Below are 24829 nucleotides of genomic sequence, written 5' to 3' on the forward strand. Positions count from 1 at the left end.
AGGCACCCACAGATAATAAACAAGCATAGCTGCATTCCAATAAAACTCTACAGAAACAGCCAGCAGTAGCCTGCTTTTCCCCACTCCAACATAATTCCAAGTCCTTTATAAAATGCAACAGAAATAACAGAATCAGCTTTTCAAGTTACACCAAAAACTTTCTGGAAATTTACTTGAGATTATGCTATCTCTACATATTCCGAATATCAGTTTTGACAACGGGCAGTTTGGACAAAAAGGTTTAAAGCCAAACCTTCAGCATTTAGATAGGTTTTCTTTAATCTGCCTTAACAAAGTTTTATAATCTTCTACAAAGAAATCTTGAGCATCTTTTATTAAGATTGCTTCATAACTTCATATTATTTTGGTTTTTCAATATTTATTTGACTATTATAGAGAATTTCAAACATGTTAAACAGTAGTATAATGAGTCCCCATATGCATCACATATAGCCTCCAAAACCATAGCCAATCCATTTCCATCAACTTCTCCCTTTCCTGTTTTTTGCTGAAGCAAATCCTAGGAACCCAACCTTTAATAAATATTTTAGTATGTATTTCTGGAAGACACAAACACAACCATGATAGCATTACCAACCTTCCTTAAGAAAAAGATCCTTAAAAATAATATTCTGTTCAAAATTCCTACTGCGTCATCAATATCAAATTTTCAATCAGAATCCAAAAATGGTTCACATATTTGCAATTAATTGGAAGATCTCTAAGTTTATAACTGCCACTTGCATCTCCCCTCCTCACCCTCACTGCCACAGCTTACCTGTTGAAAAAATCTGGGTTGTTTAGTGTAAATATATCTTTAAAAAAATTTTTTTTATTATGTTTGATTCTGGTATAGAAAAATACAACTGACTGTTGATAGGTGTTTTTGTAACCAATCAATCTGTTCAATTCTTAATTCTAATAGCTTATCTAAGATGCTTTGGGCTTTTCTATGCATATGATCTTTTCATCTGCAAATACTGCTGGTGTTATTTGTTCTTTTCTTATTCTTAAACTCTTTTACTTGCCTTCTGTCCTCACTTATCCTCCATGACAATATTGGAAACAATTCATTTCCATTTCTACAGATTAACCTATTCTAGACATTTCATATAAATGTGGCCTTCTGTAACTAGCTTTCTTTACTTACCATGTTTTCAAGTTTAATCCATGTAGCCTAGCATGAATCAGTACTTCACTACACTTTTTAGTGAATTATTTCATTGTACGGATATACCATATTGTATCTATTCATCAAATGATCGATGTAAGTTACAGATTAGTCTACACATTTAATTTGCATTTGGGCACCAGATCAAATTCTTTTAAAAATAGAGTTTCTTGTGTTTTCTTCTACAGTTATATAGTGAGGAGAAAAATACAATTATTTCTTTCAATGTTTTATACCTATAACTACATTACCTTATTCCATTTGGTAGAACTTCCAATATAACATTAAATAAAAATGGACAGAGCAAACATCTCTAGTTGCTGATTCATCTCTGGCCAATCAGGATACTTGCTGCTAATTTTACTTATTATATTTAAGTAATTTCCTTTTTGTTCTTATTAGAGTTTTTATTAAATTTCAACTGACTTCAACATATTCTGATAAAATCATTATCATTTTCTCCTATTATTTGTTGATGTAATATGAATATTTTCATATTAAGTTACCCTCTTACTTGGAATAAACCTTATTTATTCATAGGTTATTCTTTTTGATACACGGCTAGACTGTATGTCTAACATCTATTTAGAACATCTTCCTTTGTATTTGAGTTGTTTTCTATTGTTCTTTGGGGATTACTATCTTTATATTTACTTTTGATATTAAAACTACATGGGTTTCATAAAATAATTAGAAAACTGGTCTTAAGAAAAGCCTGAAATCATTTGTATATTATTACATGAGAGTTCCTTACAGACTGGAAAAATTATCTGTGAAGCCATCTGATCACTGTGCCTCTTCAATGGTAGCTTTTACACTTAACGTGGTAATTCAAATTTTTCTATTATTGTTGGGTTAATTTTTGGAACTTCACATTTTCTTTCTGTCCCCCCAAGTTACACACAGAATTTCATTATAATAGCTAGTAACAAAATAATAATTGAGTGCTTACCATATGTACTAGTTTAAGTGCTCAAAATGAATCAACTCTTAATTCTCCCAACATCCCATAGGAAACAGGTGTTTTTTATTATCCCTACTTCTTTTATATACTTGTTCTTTTCACCTTAACCAAGCTCACAAGGTGCTTGTTATTCTTATCAATTTTTCAAAGCACCAGGATTGGGTTTTGCGCTACTTTTTTTTAAAAAAATAGATTTCCACATTATTAATTTTAGTTGTGTTTCCTGGTAATTTATTCTTCTCAATTCCTTTTGGTTTACTCTGCAATTTTCCCCCCTAATTATTCAAGCAATTAGTTTATTTATTTTCAGTTTTTAAAATAAATAATGAAGGTTTATAAAATTTTCTCAGAAAACAGCTTTAGGCATTATCTCATTGACTTTGATGATTTTTCCTTTAATTTCCCTTAATTACAATCTTGCCTCAAGTATTTCAGTGTCATTTTAAAAATCATTTTTAAACTTATGATTTATAGTTTTATCAGCTTATGACCACAAAGAATGTGGTCTAGAAAAATTTTTTCTTTTTAGAACTTCTTACTGCGTGATCTTTTTTTTTTTTTTTAGTGTTTCATTAACACGTCTGACAGAAGATGGTGCCTGGGAGACATATTTTCTTTTAATTGTCAATATATAGTGTTTTCATGACTTCCTATCATCTAGTGCAGATGAAAAAATTAATACTAGTCTGAGTGTCTTTCCTTTGTTAATTTCTGTCTACAAACTTGACTTTTTCCTTATCCTTAAAATTCAGCAACTTTTTCAGATATATCTAGATTTGTGGCTTCTTTGACTTCAGAAACTCCACAGAAATCCAAACAATTCTGGTCTTTACTCTCAGGCTCTGAAGACTGACAAGCCCTCTTTCCTCGACTAGTCCCTCAGTTCCTGGCAGGAACAAAGGGAAATGAAGCCTTCTACCTGACATCCCTTTGGAGACTCATGGAAACCTATCAGCAAAGATGCACCCAACTGTCTTGCCTATTGAATTATCCAGAAGAAACTGGAAGGGAGAGGGAAACAGAAATGTGTATTCAAACTACCAGCTGTCTGTTCTCTCCTGTTAATTTTGTTATCAGTGATTTCCAACCAATACATGAAATCAGAATCTGAGCTTTCATAACCTTGCTCCAAATTTTTTTAAAGTTCAACTTTCTTCTAAGCTATGCAGAATTTAAATTAAGAAGAACAACTTATCTAAAACAGCTTCAGTTTGGGGAAAATTATTTCCTTTTAGGTAAAATTAAAAGACATTTACAACAAAAAACACACAACCTCAGTAAACTGCCACCAATTTTTAGCATCTGTATTTTCTGGCCACTCTGTAACTATACCTGATCATGTATGTCAACCATTACTGCATTTTGCTGGGGTGGATGAGCAGCAGGGTGTAACAGACGGGGAGATACATTCGGAGGGTGGAAGGCTCGAGGTTCCTCTATTGCTTGCTGCTGTGCATAAGGGAGATGGTGATAGTTTTCATCTTGACTAATGGAATTATGTCGAGACAGACGATCCCTTCTTCCTCTCTGGCGCCTGACAGGAGGACTGTAATACAGCAAATGTCAAAAAAAGTCGTAATAGTTACTGTTGTGATCTATAAGGATTCTAAGTATTGTCTCTCTTTGTAATACATCAGTTTATGCTAAGGCAAAAGCTTGAGTATTAAATAACTACTGTGGTTCCCCATCAGCTCTAAAAACATAAACATGTTTTTTTTAAAAAAATAACAAAATTGGTACTCAGCTCTGCAAATATTAGAAATCAATAGCTCACTACTGGTCTTTTTTTGTTTAACTATGTAACTGCCCTTTGTAAAGGCAAAGTAGTCAAATATCAGCAATTTCACATGGCTTAACCCATTATTTTGCTCCCTTTATCTTGTAAACACACGAATTTTAATCTGCATATATCTTGCCAATCTTCCATATATGCCTAATGGGCACTTCATGTTTTATCTATCTAGCTAAGATATACAGAAAGACTTAGTTCCTCAAACTGGTAGTTGCCAGAGGGGAGTGGGGTAGGGGGAGCAAAATGAGTGAAGGGGGAGTGAGAAGTAGAGGCTTCCAATTATGGAATGGATAAGTCACGGGGATGAAAGGTACAGCATAGGGAATATAGTCAATGGCATTATAATAGCATTGTATGGTGATAGATGGTAGTTAAACTTGTGATGAGCAGAGCAAAACATACAGACCTGTCAAATCATTACACTGTACACCTGAAACACTGTGCCAACTATACTTCAATTTAAAAAAAAGAAATCGAGGTGAAAAAGAGTTCCTACATATTCAAAATGAGATTTTTTTCAAAATTCAAGTAGAAAATAGAACATCTGTGGACAATTGCAAATATAATAGTAACTCAGTAAATGCTGAAAATGAAAATGACTGAGATAGCATCAGCATAAATATTCCTGTAATATACACAATTTTTAAGCATGAAGTTATGAAGGAAACTACTTTTACTCCCCCTACAACAGTCATAGTCATCTATATAGTTTAACACGAACTTTGTCAAGCTGTTACGGTGAAATCTCTATTTTCTACTTCTCTACAATTCCACGATTCATCTCCACTGCTTTTTACAATGACTTAGCACCAACGCAATTTAAAAAAGCAGACTCATCAAAACGTACTCTATAGGGGCGCCTGGGTGGCTCAGTAGGTTAAGTGGCTGCCTTTGGCTCAGGTCATGATCCCAGAGTCCTGGGATTGAGGACTGCATCAGATCCCTGCTCGATGGGCAAGCTGCCTCTCCCTCTCCACTGCTTGTACCCTCTCACGCGCTCTCTCAAATTAATAAAATCTTTAAAATAAACAAATAAATAAATAAATAAAACTTACTCTTAGGCAAAAGAGGCCAAACAGCCCCCTTCGAGACACAGCTGCACCCACAGCCCCTTCAGCAATCTTTACTGAGATCAGGTCACCTCTCTACCTCTAAATTTGCTTCTTCTCACTCCCAACTGCCCAATCTTAAGGAGAACAAGGACATTCCTTCATGACACTAACTCTTCTATAGTACTCTTGATACCATTCCCCTGCTTCTTGTTCCATTAACTGCCTCCTCTAACTTTATTTTAATATGTCTCTTTTTGCAAAATTTACATATCTTTGCTTCAAAATCTACATGCTGTATTTCATTGAATTTAAGATGCCATCCACCCTAGAACTCACTTTTTAAATGTTTTGAGATAATTTTAGTATAGTTTTTTGCATACCCTTTGCCCAGCTTTCATGCTAGTATCTTCCATAAGCATAGAAAAATTACTAAAATTAATAAACCTTGGTATTATACTACTAATTAAACCAGAGCATATTTCAGATTTCACTAGTTTTTCCACCAAAGTCCCCTCACTGCTGAAAATCCAATACAGGATCCCATTATTGCGTATAGTTGTCATATCTCCTTTTTATTATTTGTTTTAAGGAGGTTTGGGGAGGAGCAGAGGGAGAAGGAGAAAGAGAGAATCTTAAGCAGGCTCCACGCCTGGCACAGAACCTGATGCAGGGCTCCATCTCATGACCCTGAGGTTCAGGACCTGAGCATGAAATCGAGAGTCGGGCACTTAACCGACAGAGCCACCCAGGTGCTCCTGTAGCTGTACAGACATTTTAAAGGACTGTTTTATGGGGCAGCTGGCTGGCTCAGTGGGTGGAGCATGGGACTCTTAATCTCAGGGTTGTGAGTTCAAGTAGGCTGCAGAGGTTACTCAAAATTAAATCTTAAAAATATATAAGATAAAGGACTATTTTATGTTAAAAAAAAAAAAAGGTTGCCAATTAAACTATGACATACTATCAATTCTAAGTCCTTAACAGACGCTGAGATGTGGGAAAATATGTACCTTAAAATCAAAATAGAGTACATGTGCTCAGATCATTCATCTCCTGAAAATCTACTCAACCTATACATAAACTTCAAGGGCCCCTTTATTATTTTTTATTCTCTTTGTTGCCACTTGTTCTCATTTTCCTACTCAAAAATAATTTCAGCAGCACTCCAACGAAACACAAATTAAGATCCAAGTCCTCATGTTGACATTCAAGTCTATTATTTGGTCTCTTTATCTTTATTATACGGCCTCTCATTAAATGTTACATGTGCCTTTGCGACAACATTTAGAAAGCAGAATAGCTGAAAAATCTAGAAATAAGAAATAATGATAAAATACAAATATTTCGTTCAGTTGACTTTATTGTATCTTGTCATTTTATTTTTGGCGTATCATTTGCCACAAAGCTGTTCTGTCCTCTTACCCGCCTTTTGTTGGATTGAGTTTTTTACACATGTTGTGTGTTTTTGTGTAGAAGTTACACATTCCTTATTTCTATTCTCCTAGTGATTACCCTTAATTTTTAAATATATACTTCCACTTTTCTAAAACATCTAGATTTACTCAACATTCCTGGCGCGTAGAAATTAAACTTATATACTCTTCTCCCTGCTCTGTCCCCATCTCATGGGCAGATCTCCGTATTTCTTTTTCTTTTTTAAACAACAGACCTTTATTCAGACTTAACTGTATGTCTTTTTCATTTCCTTTGCTAACCAATGGTCCTGAATCGTAGTTCTTGCATTCATTCCTCTGCTTCCTGGAGAGAGTAAAACTTTTATTAATTCTTTCAGGGAGGATTTCTTGCTGTTCAATTCCGTCTCTTAATATTTGAAATGTATTTATATTTTGGCTTTATACTTAAGTGATAAATCAGCTGGCAGAACTTAAAGTTTCTGTCTTGGAATATTTGTGAATTTTTATTATCCTTGGTTTATGTTCTGCAAGTTCACCAAAATCTTGTTCAACAGTCTTTCTTAAATTCTGAGAAATGGTTTTGCATTTTTTCTTTAAAAAGGTCCCTTCAATTGTCTCCATCTGAAAATATTATTATACATACTTAGAACTGATGGCTCTGTCTCTATATTTAAACTTTTTTATCCACACTTTTTATTTTGCCTTTTACACTACATCTGGGAAAATTTCTCCACTTGATCGTCCAGAAACTAGGACAGCTTTTCTGCACATTTACTGAGTTCTAATTTTTTCCTTAGTAAGGTTTCTAGTTGACTTTTATGAATACAATATCCTCTTGCATCTCTCTCATGTTACACTTAAAAATTCTGTCTGTTCTATTAACTGTTTAAGTTCTTTGTTTTATTGAGTTTAGTGTTCTTCTCTCACTTTGTGTGCTCATCTTTGTATCTGAAATTATGTTAGACTACTGTTGAATACTGTATCTGCTTGGAGGCAATCTGGCAGCTAAGCTTATAGCTAGCCTATAATAAAGTATGGAGTAAGGAATAACACACACTGCTGGGCAGAATGAGCCTATAAGCTGGTTTTCTAGGTAAGTGCTTCCTCCTACCCTCCCCCCTCTGTGTTTCCATGAGCTTAGAGTATGATGCTTCTCTTCAATTTAACAACCCATAGCTAGTTACTACTACCACCTGGAAATAGACACGTATGACATTCCCTCTCTGATCCAGAGCCTTTCCTATGACCCAGCATTTGTACTCCTAAGCCTATACACTAGTGAAATGTTTCCACATGTACACCAGGAAACATGTACATAAAAGGTTCCTAATAACATCCTTTATAATAGTAAGAAACTGAGCATAACAATTACTCAATAGATAGATAAATAATGGTATATCAATACAATGTAAGATTATACCAACTAAAAATAAATGAACTACTGCTATCCACATTAAAAACAGAATGTTTGATAAACAAAGCCAAAGAAGAATACATTTAAATGAAAGTAAAACTGGCAAAACCTAAAATTATATTGTTGTAGAATACATTCCTAGGTATTAAAAAGCATTAACAAGGGAATGATGTCAAATCACAGAACAAGATTTATCCTCTAGGAAGGATGAACAGGGGCTTTTGATATATTAACAATGTTCTATTTTAACCTGGGTGTTGGTATACTTGTGTGTTATCCTTTTAAGTGTTACGCTTGTTTCACATGTTCTTCTGAACGTATGACGCATTTCACCATAAAACAATAGACAAGATTACAGCAGGTGCTCAGACTGTAACCCTGAAACAACCATATTGTCTCATGCTATAATATTTAACAGCTATAAAGTATTTTACCTGGGTTGACATACATGATTTTAACTTAAATAGTCCCATAAAATTGGGGGAAAATGCACCAAGTAATGTAAAAGTCTTAGTGTCTCAACAGAATATAACTCAGGAACAGGTTTATTTTGTCTCATTTGGAACAAAGAATGGGGGGGTTTTGATTTGTTTTTAAAGATTTTATTTATTTATTTGTCAGAGAGAGAAGCAGGCCCCCGGTGAGCAAGAAGCCCAATGCGGGACTTGATTCCAGGATGCTGGGATGATGACCCGAGCCAAAGGCAGACGCTTGACCGACTGAGCCACCCAGGGCGTTTCAAGACTGGTGGTTTTAAGACCCTTCAGTATTAGTTTTCCAGGGTTGCCATAACAAAATACTACACACTATGTGGCTTAAACAACAAAAATTAATTTCCTCACAGCTCTAGAGACTAAAAGTCCAAGATCAAGGTGTCAACATGATGGGTTTCTGGTGAGAGCTCTCTTCCTAGTTTGCAGACAACCATCTTTTCACTGTGTCCTCACATGCCAGAGAGAGTGAGTTCTCTGGTGTCTCTTCTTATAAGGACACCAATCCTATTGGATTGGGGGCCCCACCCTTATGATTTCATTCAACCTTAATTACTTCCTTAGAGACCCCATCTCCACATACAGCCACACTGGGAATTAGGGCTCCAACACATGAATTTTGAAGAAACACAAACATTCAGTCCATAACACCTTCCTAACTCAAGAGTTTCAATGTTTCTTAGATTATCAACATCCTGGACATGCGAACACTTGTCTCACTCCAAGGATACACAATTTCCCTGAAGTAGAAATGTATGGCTCAGGCCACAACTGAAGAGGAAGAAGCTCAGAAGAAATATATTCCTCTGGGAAGGAAAGCCAGGGGCCACATCCCATGACAGAGAAGACTGAGCACTAAAGTTAACCTCAGTCAGTTTTTCACACCACAGGCTCCACAGTTTTACAAGAAACCTAATTAAGCTCCCAACTGCCTTAAGGATAGAGAAGATAAAGGAACGCAGTGAAAAAGAGGTAGCTCATTTCTCGGGTCTCCATATTTCCTTATAGTTTTGAACTATAAAATGCATTTTTCTGTAATCAGAACTGGAGGCTAACCCACACAAAGCCTTAAACCATAAAGTAGCTGAATTCATATATAATGGCATGGGTTGACTTTAGGTAAATCACTTTACCCTCTTTTAATTTCTTCTATAACTCTCATGCTCTAGTGTGGGAGTCTAAACAATGTGTCATGTTGTAATTCATGTGTGAGTGTATGAGCATATGTGTTAATGTGTTTATAAAATGCCCACAGGAAAAAAAATGCTTTCTGACATTAAAAAAAAAATCTCATAAATCTACCAATGGAAGAAAATTTAAGAAATACATTGTAATCAACTAACCTTCTTCTGTTACGTGCAGGTGTGTTGCATCGTTCCCCTGAGAAGTGATGTTGGCTTGATCGAACTGAAGGGGGCTGCCTATTTGATGTCATCTCCCATGGTCGCATTGGTGGTGAGGGAGCTGGTGATGCTGATGTATAATCAAAGACTGAATGAGAGAGGCGCTGTCTCTTGGGACTCGGACTATCTTCACTCTGCCAATGCAACAAAATCAATCAACTTAATGAGACCTTTTAAGGATTTTGCAATACTATATATGCACAGGTGTTTAAATATATTTACCTTAAAGAGTAAAGGAGGGGGAAAATATCCTGTCAACCCAAATTAAGTATCTTTAAAGAATAAAGATTCTGGGTAAGGGAAGGGAGATGCAAAGTAACTATCAAATGAAAGTAAAACCTGTTTCTTCAAAATCATCATAAAACTCATCAACATATAAACACACAATAAGGCGATAAGCAACTGTATAGAACTTGACCATTTATTTTTTAAACATTCATTCATTCTAGAGAGAGCGTTTACGCTAGGGGCAGGGGGAGAGGGAAATAGAGAACCTCAAGCAGAGACTCCCTGCCAGTGAGAGCCCAACACGGCCTCCATCCCATGAACTGAGCCAAAATCAAGAGTCAGAAGCTTAACTGACTGAGCCACCAGGCTCCCATTGACCATTTCTTTAAAATCCCAACCCAATTGAGAAATTCCACTATGCTACCTCATCAGTTAAGTTACTCTTTTAGGGATCAATTCTCATCTAAGAGAGCAACTGAGGAGGGGGTATAATTCAAGTAATTTCTAAATAACACTCTTCTGCTTCTTATTCCTATTGTTTAAAATTTATAGGGATAAAATAACATTTACAAAAACAAAGGAAAGGAACAGTCAACTGATCTCGATCATCAGTTGTTGGGTTTTTTTTTTTTTTTAAGATATTTATTTATTTATTTATTTATTTATTTATTTGGGAGAAAGTAAGCTGGAGAGGGAGAGAGAATCTGAAGCAGACTCTGAACTGAGCACAGAGCCCGACATGGGGCTCGATCTTGTGACCACAAGACATGACCTGAGATGAAACCAAGAGTCTGACACTTAACCAGGACTGAGCCACCCAGTCATCCCCTCATCTAGATCATCAGTTCTTAACTAGTACATTATAACATTTTGGGGAAGACATGGACTTTCAGGTAAATCATGGGAGTGGTGGATAATTCAAAACCTGTTCCTGTTACCTGTTGAGGTTTCAAGGGTCACAGCACTGTTTACTAGCTATAAAATTGGTATGGATCTCTTAGTTCAATTATAACTCTCTAGGATTCCCCACACAACTCAATTTTCCAACCCAGTCTCACAAAAACTGTCAAAATTACACATTAACCTAATGTCTGGGGAGGGTTATGTGTTTTCTAAGAGAACCTCTCTCATCTCAAATCTACTCCTTCAAGTTCTAATTACTTGGGCATTACAGCACTTTTGGTTGCAAAATAATTGGTGCCTGCTGCCAGCACAAAAAAATCAGAATATTAGCAAAAGAGTATACAGAGCTCCAATACTACAACATTAGATTTTAAAAGATAAGCATATAAAACAGAACTGATAAACTGACAGGAATAAAGCAAACTGCTAGGAATAAAGCAAACTGCTAAATGGTTACTTTTGATCATTCCAAGTTATTTAGCAGAGGTATTCCCAAAACACCATTTTCCTTATGTACTTAAGTTTATAATTCAAATTTGTCATTTTAATTAAAATAGAAAATAGTTTTCAGAACCACAAAGACACACCTTATTTTCTCCCTAGATTTAATGGTGCTATTAAAAATATGCTTTTTACCCCTTTGATTTTAGTAAAATCAGTTATGCTCTAATAATCCTAAAACTTAAAAAATAACCAATGAAATTTTGACATTTTAGTTAAAAAAAAAAAAAAAGCCGACTGATCAAGACCTGGCAAACTCATACATGAACTACACACAAGCACTAGAAATAAGTGCTCTCCAGTTGTAAAATAAATGACTTTTTTTAAACTACCAAATGCTAGCAACCAATCATGATCATTAGCTTCCATATGTATATCCCTATACTGCAAAGCTTAATGCCAAGCTAAGACATGGAACTCTGAATTCTAAAAATTAACGGCCCAAAATGGAGGGGAATGGTACAGACCCACAAACACCACCTGAAGAAGCACTTAGACTATCAACCTTTACAAATTTTCAGTGATGTTAAAACTGTGGGTTAACACTGTTCTTATTTTACAACACATGCATTCTTTTTAAAGAGATAAGCAAAGGTGACTGGGAAGTTTCCCATCTCTTCCTTCGTGCTGTGATAGGCTCACATTAGTGAAAAGGGGGAGACAAAGTATGTGAAGTGAGCTATTAAGTCTTCCTTTTTTACTCAAAGTAACAGAAAACCAAAATGGATAAAGACAGGGAAATATTAAAAAGTTAGTTTACTATATACGACATGGTTTCATCACATTCCTCATCAATTTTAGTCCTCTAGGGGCGCGTGGGTGGCGGTCGTTAAGCTTTTGCCTTCGGCTCAAGCTGGGATCGAGCCCCCATCGGGCTCCCTGGGAAGCCTGCTTCTCCCTCTCCCACTCCCCCTGCTTGTATTCCCTCTCCCGCTGCCTCTCTCTGTCAAATAAGTAAGTAAGTAAGTAAAATCTTTAAAAAAAAATTTTTTTTAGTACTCTAAGGAACTCCAAAAATATCCTGTTTCCAGAAAAGGGAAGAGGGAATAACATACAAAGAAACAAGAATTAGATTAGCATGGGACTTCACTCAGAAAACAAAAGATGCTAAAAATGCTGAGGGAAGGAATGCCTGGGTGACTCAGCGGGTTAAGCATCTGCTTTCGGCTCAGGTCATGATCCCAGGGTCCTGGGATTGAGTCCCACATTAGGCTCCTTGCTCAGCAGGGAGACTGCTTCTCCCTCTGCCTGTCATTCCCCCTGCCTGCGCTTGCTCTTTCTCTGACAGACAAAATCTTAAAAACATATATATATATATATATATATAGCTTTTTAAAATAAAAAATAAAAATAAAATAAAAATGTTGAGGGAAAAAAATACTGAACCTAGAATTTTATACTCCAACTATTCATCTAGTGTGAAGGCAAAAACAAAGAACCTACCAGATGTATAAAGATTCAAAGATGTTTCTCACATATTCTTTCAAAAAATTTTACTTGATTGACTTCGTATGTGCACACATGTGTTCTCTCTCGAGGACATACACATGTGCGCGCGACACACACACACGATCTAATAAGCAGCAGAAGTAACCCAGAAGTGCAATGGAAAGAAACCTCAGGATGATGGCAGTAAAGGTCTGAAAAGTCATCATTCCAATTAGAACAAGCTAGAAGACTTCAAGAAAAATGCTCTTGGAAGTTCTCCCCCCATTTTTAAGATTTTATTTATTTATTTGAGAGACAGCGAGCGAGCACGAGAGCAGGGTTGGAGGGGCAGAGGGAGAAGCAGACTGTCCGCCGAGCAGGGCGCCTGATGCGGGGCTCAATCCCAGGACTCTGGGATCATGACCTGAGCAGGAGGCAGCCACTTAACTCAGGCGCCCCGAGAACTTGGAATTTCTTAATAAAACTTAAGCACATGGCTCCTCTGTCATAGGAAGTATAAAACGTAATCAGAGTCTAGAAAAAACAAAGATGAAAACAAATCTGTATCATTCTGTCACCTAACACATTCTTTGAGTGCAACAGGCAGAGATGTAATTACATCTCCTTCTCCATCGGTCAACATGCTAGTTGGTTCTGCAATGACTATACTCTTAACACTATGAAGAATGTTTACTGGTTTTCAATTTTATGATCAACTTAGACAAGGCATGCAAGATCACCATTGTAGTTACAGGGGGTTTGAAAAAGACCTCTGTTTTGACAGAATCACGGACCAAATATGAAAATCATCAATAGTATAACATCCAGAGATAATGGCTTAAATACAACAAAAATAGGTTTTAAATGCAACGATGAACTCAAAAAAAAAAAAAAAAAAAAAAAAGGAAAAATTACCAAGGACCAAAACAAAGAGGAAAACTGAAAACCAGGGTTGTTTTTGTTTTGTTTTTCTTATCTTGGGGAAGGACACAGAAGATATGGCCTTATCACTCGCTGAGAGCCCTGCATAGAGCCCAAATTTCCAAAGTACTATACTTGCAATAAAAGGGAAGACTAGAGGGGCCCCTGGCTGGCTCAGTCGGTAGAGCATGCGACTCTTGATCTCAAGGTCGTGCATTCGAGCCCCGTGATGGGCATGGAGCCTATTTTAAATTAAAAAGATAAATAAAAAGGGAAAACTAGAAAAAGCTCACTGGCATGGAGAATCAGTAAGAAAACATACCCACTCTGTCTGGACTGGGAACTGGAGAAGAGATTTCTCCGCTGAGAATTCAAACCACAGGTTAGCTCAGCTCCTCACACGAAGTTTAGGGTTCAATTTTTTCATTGCCCACAGAGGTTGCCTATGAACCTCTAAGCTTAGAAATATAGAAACTGGTTCAGAATTATGCTACGACAAGGACTCTTCACAGAGGTAAATGCACAGCAGAATCTGGAGGGATACTCCCATTACCTTGGCCAGTGGTTCTTACATTTCTGCATGTGTCAGAACCACCAGGTTGTGGTTGAGCCCACTCCCCAGTCTCTACTGAGAAATTTTAGATTAGGGCCCAAGAATCTTCATTTCTAAATTGATCTTGGGTGATGCTTGCTACTGGTGGTCTGGGATTATACTCTGAGAACCACCAAACCAAGTTCAGGAACTCTCTTAGGAAAAGTCCCTAAGGGTAAACTCACCATAAAGGAGAAATTTACTTTTTCAGGACACCTGGGTGGCTCAGTCAGTTAAGCACCAACTTTTTTTTTTTTTTTTTTTTTTTTTAAAGAAAGGGAGAGAGAAGGAGGCGGGCAGAGGGAGAGAAAGAATCTTAAGCAAGTTGAACACTTTAACCAACTGAACCACCCAGGCACCCCAATGTCTGACTCTTGATTTTGGCTCAGGTCATGATCTCAGAGTCGTGAGATCAAGCCCCACATGGGGCTCTGTGCTGGGCGTGGAGCCTGCTTAAGATTCTTTCCTTCTCCCCCCACCCCACTCTCTCTCTCTCAAAAGAAAAAAATTTTTAAAAATTCCCAGACCTTCTCCACTTGCCTTAACTATCTTTGACAAAAGATAAAATTTCTCATTTCACAATTAAGAAACAAATGTTAAATTTAAATGACCCAGAGAGAGAAAACACTGAATTTCATTCATTTTAAACAATAGATGTCAAAGTACTTAGAGAACTAAGACACTCCACATAAAGCAAGTTGGTAACGAAGAATAACCATCAAGATGGACCCAGTTGTTTTGTTTTGCAAAGGAAGGATATAAGCAGGGGAAAAGCAAGAAATTAACAATTTCATATTTTAATCACACAATATGGTTTATAAAATGATTTCTATACATTCTCTTTTAATTCTCCACAACCTGAAGTTCTTCGTTTAAACTATTAAACTATATCCAGACTGCTGTGTTTCTATTGGTTAAGTCGAACCAAAGACAACTGAATGATTACACTGCCCTTGAACAACACAATACATAGTCTTGTTTCACATAATTCACATTGGACTTCAATTTTCTAATGCACAGCTCTGATATTGCTCAGCTCAAAAGATTTCAGAATAAAATCTGAACTCATAACCAGACTAACAGTACATTTTCCTGGGATGTTATCTTGTTCATATAGAGGGGAAAGAGGCTTTGAATATTGTATTTTCAAAAGCACACATTAAAAAAAAATCAGAAATTTGCTTTTGATAGGATCCAAGTTTGTGTTTTTTCATGAAAGGCCAAAGAAAAGAATAGTTTTTTATGAGCAGTGAGTGCTTGGAAAGGGAGTCTAGTGGTATAGCACCGCAGTCCCATCTTAATGAATAGAATCCAACATTGTGTGAAAATATGATGTTACTATCACTGGTAGTCCAACTTCTAGGCCTCCCTAAGTTAAGGGAGGCCTACATGGGTAATTTTTTGATACATATTAATGTCCTATTTTTTCTTAAAAAAAAAAAAAAAAATTAGGTAGACTCCATGCCCAGCGTGGAGCTCAATGCGGGGCCCGAACTCACAACCCTGAGATCAAGACCTGAGCTGAGATCAAGAGTCGGATGCTTCACTGACTGAACCACCCAGGCATCCCTTTTTTAATTTTTAATTACACAAAACATCACTGGTTCACAAAAACTGATTTATCTTGATGCTGTAATTTGTTTCCAAATGGTATGTTAGTTCCACCAAAGCACTAGATTTTATGCATCATGAATCTGTAACTATAATAATTTTAATCTGTAAACACAAATCAATGGTTAAAATAAAAAAACTGAAGCATAAACTTGAAACCAATGAAAACAGAGAAGATATTCAGAACAACCTGAAATCGGGAGATCCCTCTGAGATACCCACATGGAACTGTTCTGCAGACAGCTGAAGCTCAGAGACTAGAGATTTCAGCTTTTGGTATATAGAGAGATGGCAGGTTAATGAAGCTACATGCACGGACAAAATTTCCCCAAATAATTTATACAGAAAAAAGGAAGTCCAATCCTGAACTCTTAAGAAATATTTTACACCAAGTAGCTGGTAAGAGGAAAGTGGAGTGTGGTGAAAGAAGCCAGTGCAATGGAGTTTCAAGGATACAACTGAGAGGTCACATAAGACGGGGACCGAAAAACATCCACTGTATTTAACAACAAACATCTCAATGACATGGAGCTACTTCTTTGTAATATGATTTAGTATCTATCATGGCATACTGCCTGCCCCTTACAACAATTTCCAAAAAAGGTTCTCCCCCCATCCTTTCTTTGAAAAATCTTTCTTATGAATTTAGAATAATTCTAAGTTTTGTAAAATCATAAAATTCTGGTATTTTGGCTGAAATTTTTATTAAGTAACTTTGCTGGAGAAATTTTTTTCCCAATAGTCTTCTCTTTCAGAAACCTAGTCTATTTCTGTGTATAAATCATGAAAATTTCAATTGCCTAATTAACTTTCATAAATTTACAAAATAAAGTATCACACAGTTATCATTAGGATACAAACACACACCCCTGAAATCAAGGATTGTGCTAGACATGAAATCTAAGTTCCCACAATGTACCTATTTTATGAAAGCACCCAATCACAATCAATGAATTGGTTGATAGTGCAGAAACTGCTAATTTTAGAACTATAAGGGGTAGATAGCAGAGACAAAAGGGAATTTTTTTGGGAGACGAAATTGTACTAATATCTTGCTTGTGGCAGTGGATCCACATCTGTATGCATTTGTCAAAAGTCACAACCTGTACTCCACAAGGGTGAATTTTACTGTATGTTAATTCTACTTTAAATTTCTAAAACAATCAAAGGGGTACTCTCATCCTAATGTTAAATATAGACTTAGTTTTATAAAGATGCAAATATGCCTATACCTATACCTCTTCTGTGAGAAAATCCAGAGTGATAAATACATAAATATCAACTGAGGGGCACCTGGGTGGCTCAGTGGGTTGAGCATCTGCCTTTGGCTCAGGTCATGGTCTCAGGGTGCTGGGATGGAGCTCCACATGGGGCTCCCTGCTCAGCAGGGAGTCTCTTTCTCCCACTCCCCTGCCCCCCACTCGTGCTCACTCTCAACCTCTCTCAAGTGAATAAAATCTTAAAAAAAAAAAAAATCAACTGAGGTCAACCAGGAAAACGCATACAAGAATATTCGTGGCAACATTGTGTGCAATAACAGTAAAAAACTGGAAACTACTGGAAATGTCCATCGAAAAGAGCATGCAAATTTTGAATAACATATTAATGTCAGCATATTCGTATAAAATGAAATACTAGAAGGAAAATGAATCAACTACACAGCCACATGCATCAACATGGATGACTCTCAAAATGACAAAAATACAAAGTATGATACCATTTATGTTAAGTTCAGAAACTAAACAGTATAGTATTGAGGGATATTCATGTGGTAAAACCACTTAGAGAAGCAAAGGGGTATTAAACACAAAATTCAGAGTTTTACCCAAGGCACAGGTATGGGACAGCAGGTAGATATAATATGGAAGGTCATATGAATACTTCTAAAGTATTGGTAATGGTTGACTTCTTAAGATGGATGGTGTTTTTTTAAATTATACATGTGTCTGCTTTATAACTTTCATATATGAAATATTTTGTAATTTTAAAAAATTAAAAGCATGCACGTTTTGAACAGTTTTGACTAAGAGTAATATAAAACAAGTACAAAAGTCTTTAATACACAAGAACAGTGACAAAATCGATAAAGTGGAGATAGATGACAAATATAGCTAAAAAACAGATAAGATTTTTGTTCAAAGATGACTGGTGGCTGAAACAAGGATCCAGGAGAATATCAAAAACTTTCTTTCTCCTCTATGACCATCCCACTTACGAGCAAACACTCAATTCCCATGCTTGGAAGTCGGGGGGTCAACAATTTTTTTACTCCTATACAAGACTGCAGGGAAAATGATATCCTCTGAAAAGAGCCTAGTTTCAGCTAAGATAAGGGAATAAAGAGGATGCTTTAAGAAAAAAAAATGCAAAAGGTAGGTGAGTCTGTTTAAAATGGAGTATTCCACAGGGAAGGGAAAGTAGAAAAAGCTGGCAGGGCAGGAACTTGGGGTAGAGCCAAGAAATGAAAACACAACACATTAAAAGAATAACTCCAAGGATAAGAAATGGGTAGATTTCTCCCTTTCCTGTGGCAATTAAGTTTTCTAAGGATGAGAGAAGCATAACTGGAACAAGAAATCATACCCAATTGTAGAATCAGAATTAGTTGAAGGTATGTGACAGTATCTCAAAGGGGATGTGAGAAAGATTTACTTTGCTTCATGTGCAACAGTGGTAGGCAAGGAAGTGGGCAGAGAAAACTCTCCAGTCTTCCCTGGGAGTCAAGTACACTGACGGCCTTGTTTTAAAGTTAGAAAAAGGTAAGATTTAAGTTTAGGGCTATAAATAAAAATTTAACAGTAATACCTTTCACCTTTCTGCAACACTCAAATGGAAGTGGCTCTTTTTGTTTTTAAAACATATGTTTAGATCTATTGCATTTGCCAGCAACTCCTGAGTTTATAGTATTGAGTTAATGCCTGAAGACTCAAACAAAGAAAACATCAAGTAACTGTTTATGGTGGCAGTAGTGAAAGTAGTTAGGTCAATTTCTTCCTTAGCTACACTGGTTTACTACTAAATATCAAGCTATTACAGACCAATGCTGTATCAAAAATGGTAGTCAATACTCCATTTAATTCAATACAGTTATGTCTCTTAATATATACTGTACTATTTACAGAAATACCTGTTATCTAAAGGTGGTATGCTATAATAGACAAGAAATAGCAAAAGGTAAATTTCAGTCTCTGCTCTGCCAATAACTAACTATGTAACTGGGCATCTGAGAGAGCTTTTCTGAGCCTATTTCTTGATCCAGAAAACCATCCATGACTGGTTTATTATTAGGAGGGTTAAAAACAAAGGAGACAAAACATGCAAAGGGGAGCACCTGGAACAAATTCCAACAAGGAATATCGTACCGAAGAGCCCTGGATCACCTACAGAGCTATTCTTAGAAATTTAACATCTCCAATTTAATGTATCACAAGCATTTCTCTTTCAGAACTAGTCCCAAGCCCCAACCTACCACTCCCACACAAACAGAAAATGAGCCGGTTCTATCCCAAAGTCCAAGCTTTGATTAGCAACTCCCACTACCTCAGATTTATAGACACATATACAAATACATGCCTTGGCCCACAACCCTAATATCCAGAAGCATTGTATAACTAGTTTCCTCTTGGTAATACTAATACTTTCATTACTACAACATGCTTCTCCAGGAGTAACGAATTAGAAATTGAGTTGCCGGGGCGCCTGGGTGGCACAGCGGTTAAGCGTCTGCCTTTGGCTCAGGGCGTGATCCCGGCGTTCTGGGATCGAGCCCCACATCAGGCTCCTCCGCTGTGAGCCTGCTTCTTCCTCTCCCACTCCCCCTGCTTGTGTTCCCTCTCTCGCTGGCTGTCTCTATCTCTGTCGAATAAAAAAATAAAATCTTTAAAAAAAAAAAAAAAAGAAAAGAAATTGAGTTGCCAGTAATTTATGTGAGCACATACTAGCAATCCTATCAACTAATGATAGTCCCTGCCATAATTTATTTTCATTTTATATGTAACAAAAATTTTAATCACATTTTACCTACAGGTATCAAAAGTGGGATAGAAGGCAAGTTACTGTGTTTTCTTTTTGAAATATACATCACTATCAAACTCTGGGCATGAAGCAAGTAAGTAGTGATGGCTTTAAAAAATATCTTGCATGTTTTCATTTTTCCATCCCTACACAACTTCATATATCTATAATATCTTCTACTTTCCTATAGAACTTGGCCTATTAGGACAAGTGATTAAGACCAAAAGATCAAAAAACAAGAATATTAAGTGGTCAAATAATAAACAGCAGCTCAAGAGAAGACAAACATTCTTCAGAAAAGCTGGCTAAAAAGTTACATTGAAGAAGTCCTCTAAGAAGAATACTTATCCCCACATACAACAGAAAATAAGAAGAAGATATTGAGAATTCTGTTTTAAGCCTTCCTAGAAACAACCTCAAATGTCTCTGTGACTTTCAGCCCTACGTAGGGAAAGGGTAAATATATAAGAACCTGGAAGAAAGCTTTGAAGTGAGCATCCTCTTGAACGGTAGTATTCTGATCACTTGGGAGGAGAGGGAACAGGCTCTGAAGTCTCACCCTTTCACAAATCACCTTGTTAGGATGGCCAGGTAGAGGTGCTGAATTGGCCCCGGGAGATATCTGGGAAAAAGAGGGAGAAGAAAAGGATAGTTCATGGCTAGCCGCACCAATGTGGAGAATCATGTCTATGAAGGACAGTCTGGATTTTCTAGGTATTTGTGTTAGCAGAGACTGGAAAGAAATTAAAAATTAATCTTAAACATCAAAACAAATATAAGGATGGCAAAGGTTGCCTCTGGCAACAGATCTCTCTTACAAAAACTTTTTTAAAAGACAAAACAGCACTGCTCAAAAATGCAAGATCCTTCCTATGATTCCCATAAAGTATCTGATATCTTTTCTGTTGGTATTAATTCTAAAATCCTCAAGGATAGGTAAGACTTCATGTGAAGAAAACCTGAGGTAAAATCATGTATCAAGTACAGAAAGATTACTGTCCATCTTGACTAAGATTAATATTTTTTCATTCTGTTTTTAAATTAACCTTCTGTACAATCATACAAAGATGACGAGATTTCAGAACATTTGTAGCAAACCTTCTATAATGACCATAGGTATAAAAAAGAAGAGTTTATGGACATCTCAGCTCTATTCAACACAAACCTAGTGGCCTTAAGAATAAAGAATAAGATCATAAGCCCCAAAGCAAATGACTCCGTGTTTTAAATGCTTGACTTAATTGTAGGTTAATCCCCTTAAACCTGCAGCATTTTTTTTTAAAGATTTTTTATTTATTTATTTGACAGAGAGAGAGACAGCCAGCGAGAGAGGGAACACAAGCAGGGGGAGTGGGAGAGGAAGAAGCAGGCTCCCAGCAGAGGAGCCTGATGTGGGGCTCGATACCATAACGCCGGGATCACGCCCTGAGCCGAAGGCAGACGCTTAACGACTGAGCCACCCAGGCGCCCCAAATCTGCAGCATTTTTAATCACGGACATCATGAGCATCACTTGTACCACTGTGCTGTGGAGTGAACTACCCTTGGGAGTGACGGTTTGTGAACGTGCTTACCCCTACACTGAAGACCATGTGCTTTAAACCACATGTCTGGTTGTCAGTTTCACTATCTCATTCATTCCCTTCACCTATAAATGTCTATTCTGTGAAAGGCACTAAACCAAGAAGATAGGCATGGTTTCCTTGAAGAAGTATATGCTATGAAAAAGATACAAAAGCAAATCACTATACAATATACAGAGTATCATCTTTCTATGATAATGCTAGGCACTAGATGCTATGGAGCGGTAACTGGCAAAAGAGCAGTAGTCAAGAAACTGCAACATGTTCAGTCTGGCTATCCAGTACAGAAGTAACCAGAGAGGAAGGCAGACAGATCATGAAGTGGCATGTTAATTATATTAATACTTCTATAATTACCATCCTTAGCCCCTTTATGAATTGTTTCTGGTTTGCTATGAGCCTAGTAAACAGGTAACCAGGCCCGCTGGTAAGACTAAAATTATTTCCAAACACCTTCCTAGGAGTAAAAGCAAATCACTCGAGGGCAGTAACTTCAAAATTCATTACTACCGCTACACAAAATATCTTCAACATGAGCTAAAGCTTATCTCTGCACTAAAAACATGAATGTGCTAATATTCTTTACCACTATGACAGAGTATGAAACGCAGAATCAAGGAATATTTACTGACTGCCTCAGAGTTTTAGAAAAGGACAAAACATGGATCCTACCCCCAAAGAGCTTATTCCAGTTTACAAAAAAAAAACCAAAATGCAAAGCAGCCAACTATAGGATGTTTTAAATGCCTGAATACAGGCAAAAATTAGAATAGAGGTAGGAGCCTTGAGTTTATCTGAAGACATGTAAAAAGATTTCAAAGGAACAAGTGTATTTCACATTCCTGACTCCTCACTCAATCTGAGTTCTTTTACCACTTTAAAGCAATTCTCTTCTAAGTCTGTTCCTTTATGTAAGTTTCATATTCTTTTTGTAATCTTAAACTTATAATTTGCAAGGTACCTTTGAAGAATGTTTTAAAAAGCTCACCTGTCTTCAACTATCATACCTGAAGCAGTCTGCCTGAGCAGCACTCTTATAAACTGCTAGTACAAGTGGCTAGCTTGGCAAATAGATCAGGGAGTCAAGTTTCCTCTCCTTAATTCATTGTTCCTTTGAAAACTTAAGATTTCAGTCATATATAAGAAAACAAAAACAAAACTCTGGCAAGCCCTGGCCCTTGTGCTCATAAGTTAATAATTTTCAAGCATATTCCTCTCTTACCCACAACAATTTCCTTCGGTCAAAAGCTCCATTTATCTATAAAAAGGGAGGACAAAAAATACAATGGAGAAAAGCTATATTCAAATGCTATAATTAATACAGATCCAGGACAAAATGATAGACTTGAAACCAGGTGCACCCACTGGATAAAATCACATATAATCATTCTGTGTGTCCATGTCAGGCAGAATTCTAAGAAGGCCTCCAAGATTCCCACCTCTGGTACACATTTCCTGTATAATCCATCCCTCCATGGTGTGTAGGCAGGACGATAAATACAGTGGATTTCGTTTCCATGGTTAGGTTAAATTATATAACCTAATTATATGAACCCATTCAGAGAAGTGAAGGAATTTAAGTGTAATTAAGATCTCAAGTTAGTTGATTTTAAGTTAATCAAGGTAAGCCCGACTTAGAGAAAGCTCTTAAAAGAGGAACTGACCCTTCCTGAAGAGATTCTCCCGTCAACCCTGTAGGCAACCACTATGTTGCCAGAAGGCATATGAACGGGGCCATGTGGCAGAGACATGAGGGCACCCTCTAGGAGCTGAGAGGGTCACCAGTTGACAGCTAGCAAGAAAACCGGGGAATTCAGTCCTACAATTACAAGAACCATATTGAATCAACCACCAGTGAGCTTGGAAGAGGACATCAAACCTCTCCTGACATCACAGCACCAGACAGGTAAATCCCTAACAGAGGGCCCTGCAGCTAATCCACATCAAAATTCCTGATTCATGTAAACTGTGAGATAATAGATTCATGTTTTAAGCTACTCAATGTGTGGTACTTTGTTAACACAACAGAAAACTAACAGGATGTATACATATCTAATAGAACAGAAATTGCTGTACCACACCTGAAGAAAGTTTCTTCTCCAGAATTTTAGCTGTATTAATATGATGAAAGATATAAATTAAGACATTTTTACCTAAGCAACACAGCAGTTTTTAAAATCTGGTAACTTCATGCTAGAAACTGAACTGGCGCTCTGATCTTTACACACTGCAAGTCAGAGTTAACGGACTTGTTAAAGCCACATATCTCATGAATGCCAGAGCCATAATTTGAAGGTAAATCTATCTGGCTCTAAAATGCATGCTCAATCCACTAAAACACTTTTAAGAATTTTAAAAGTAACAGAAGGGGAATGAAACATGAGAGACTATGGACTATGAGAAACAAACTGAGGGCCTCAGAGGGGAGGGCGGTGGGGGAATGGGATAGACCAGTGATGGGTAGTAAGGAGGGCACGTATTGCATGGTGCACTGGGTGTTATACGCAACTAATGAATCATCGAACTTTACATCGGAAACCGGGGATGTACTGTATTGTGACTAACATAATATAATAAAAAATCATTAAAAAAAAAAAAAAGAATTTTAAAAGTAACAGTCTTGGGGTACCTGGCTGGTTCAGTTAGAAGAGCATGTGACTCTTGATTTCGGGGTTGTGAGTTCGAGCCCCATGCTGGGTGTAGAGATTATTTCAATAAATAAAACTTATTAAAAAACACATTCTTTTTCGTAATCTAACTGGATTACAAAAAAACTATTCCACAAAGTCTATTTAAAGCTATTTTAAGTATTCAAAAAATGTTTCCTTGTAAATTATTTCTGACATAACTTTCCACTACTTCCCTCAATCGTCCTCAATTAAAATTACTTATGGTATACCATATCTGGAAACTGATACAACTGCATTCTTCTCTAACCTGGCAACTGTTGAACATTACAAAGATACAGTAACTTCAGTCTTCACTCAGGATGCAACCTATGTTTAAGAAGTCCTGCCGAGGGTAGGGGAATGGGATAGACTGGTGATGGGTAGTAAGGAGGGCACGTATTGCATGGGTGCACTGGGTGTTATATGCAACTAATGAATCATCGAGCCTTACATTGGAAACCGAGGATGTACTGTATGGTGACTAACATAACATAATAAAAAATCATTAAAAAAAAAAAAACTATTTAGAAGTAAAAAAAAAAATTGAATGGAGAGCCAGTGATTGTCCAATTTTTAAGAAAATCCTTAAATGATCTATATTTTCTTTTTCTCTTTTTATTAAAAAATGCCATGATGAAAGCGGGGGGAAAAAAAAAAAAGAAGTCCTGCCGAGAAAACATC

The 24829-nt window shown here is 36.7% G+C and overlaps 1 protein-coding gene across 14 annotated transcripts in view; it reads right to left on the reverse strand.

Annotated features, from left to right (window-relative positions):
* The window catches only part of RNF38 (ring finger protein 38), a 129203-nt gene that overhangs the window by 20567 nt on the left and 83807 nt on the right, over window positions 1-24829 (reverse strand). For 3 of the 14 annotated variants that reach the window (XM_057313594.1, XM_057313601.1, XM_057313597.1), the window contains 4 exons: window positions 20472-20519; window positions 9640-9833; window positions 6663-6734; window positions 3468-3681 (listed from right to left, as the gene is read on the reverse strand). In XM_057313594.1, the coding sequence (XP_057169577.1) occupies window positions 3468-3681; window positions 6663-6734; window positions 9640-9746 (393 nt within the window). In that variant the 5' untranslated portion in view covers window positions 9747-9833; window positions 20472-20519. Of the gene's footprint in view, window positions 1-3467; window positions 3682-6662; window positions 6735-9639; window positions 9834-20369; window positions 20520-24829 lie in introns of all 14 variants that reach the window. The other 11 variants (XM_057313592.1, XM_057313600.1, XM_057313596.1 and 8 more) reach the window with 5 other exon arrangements.

The sequence above is a fragment of the Ursus arctos genome, unplaced genomic scaffold (genome assembly GCF_023065955.2).
Source record: "Ursus arctos isolate Adak ecotype North America unplaced genomic scaffold, UrsArc2.0 scaffold_18, whole genome shotgun sequence".
NCBI classification, from domain to species: Eukaryota; Metazoa; Chordata; class Mammalia; order Carnivora; family Ursidae; genus Ursus; species Ursus arctos.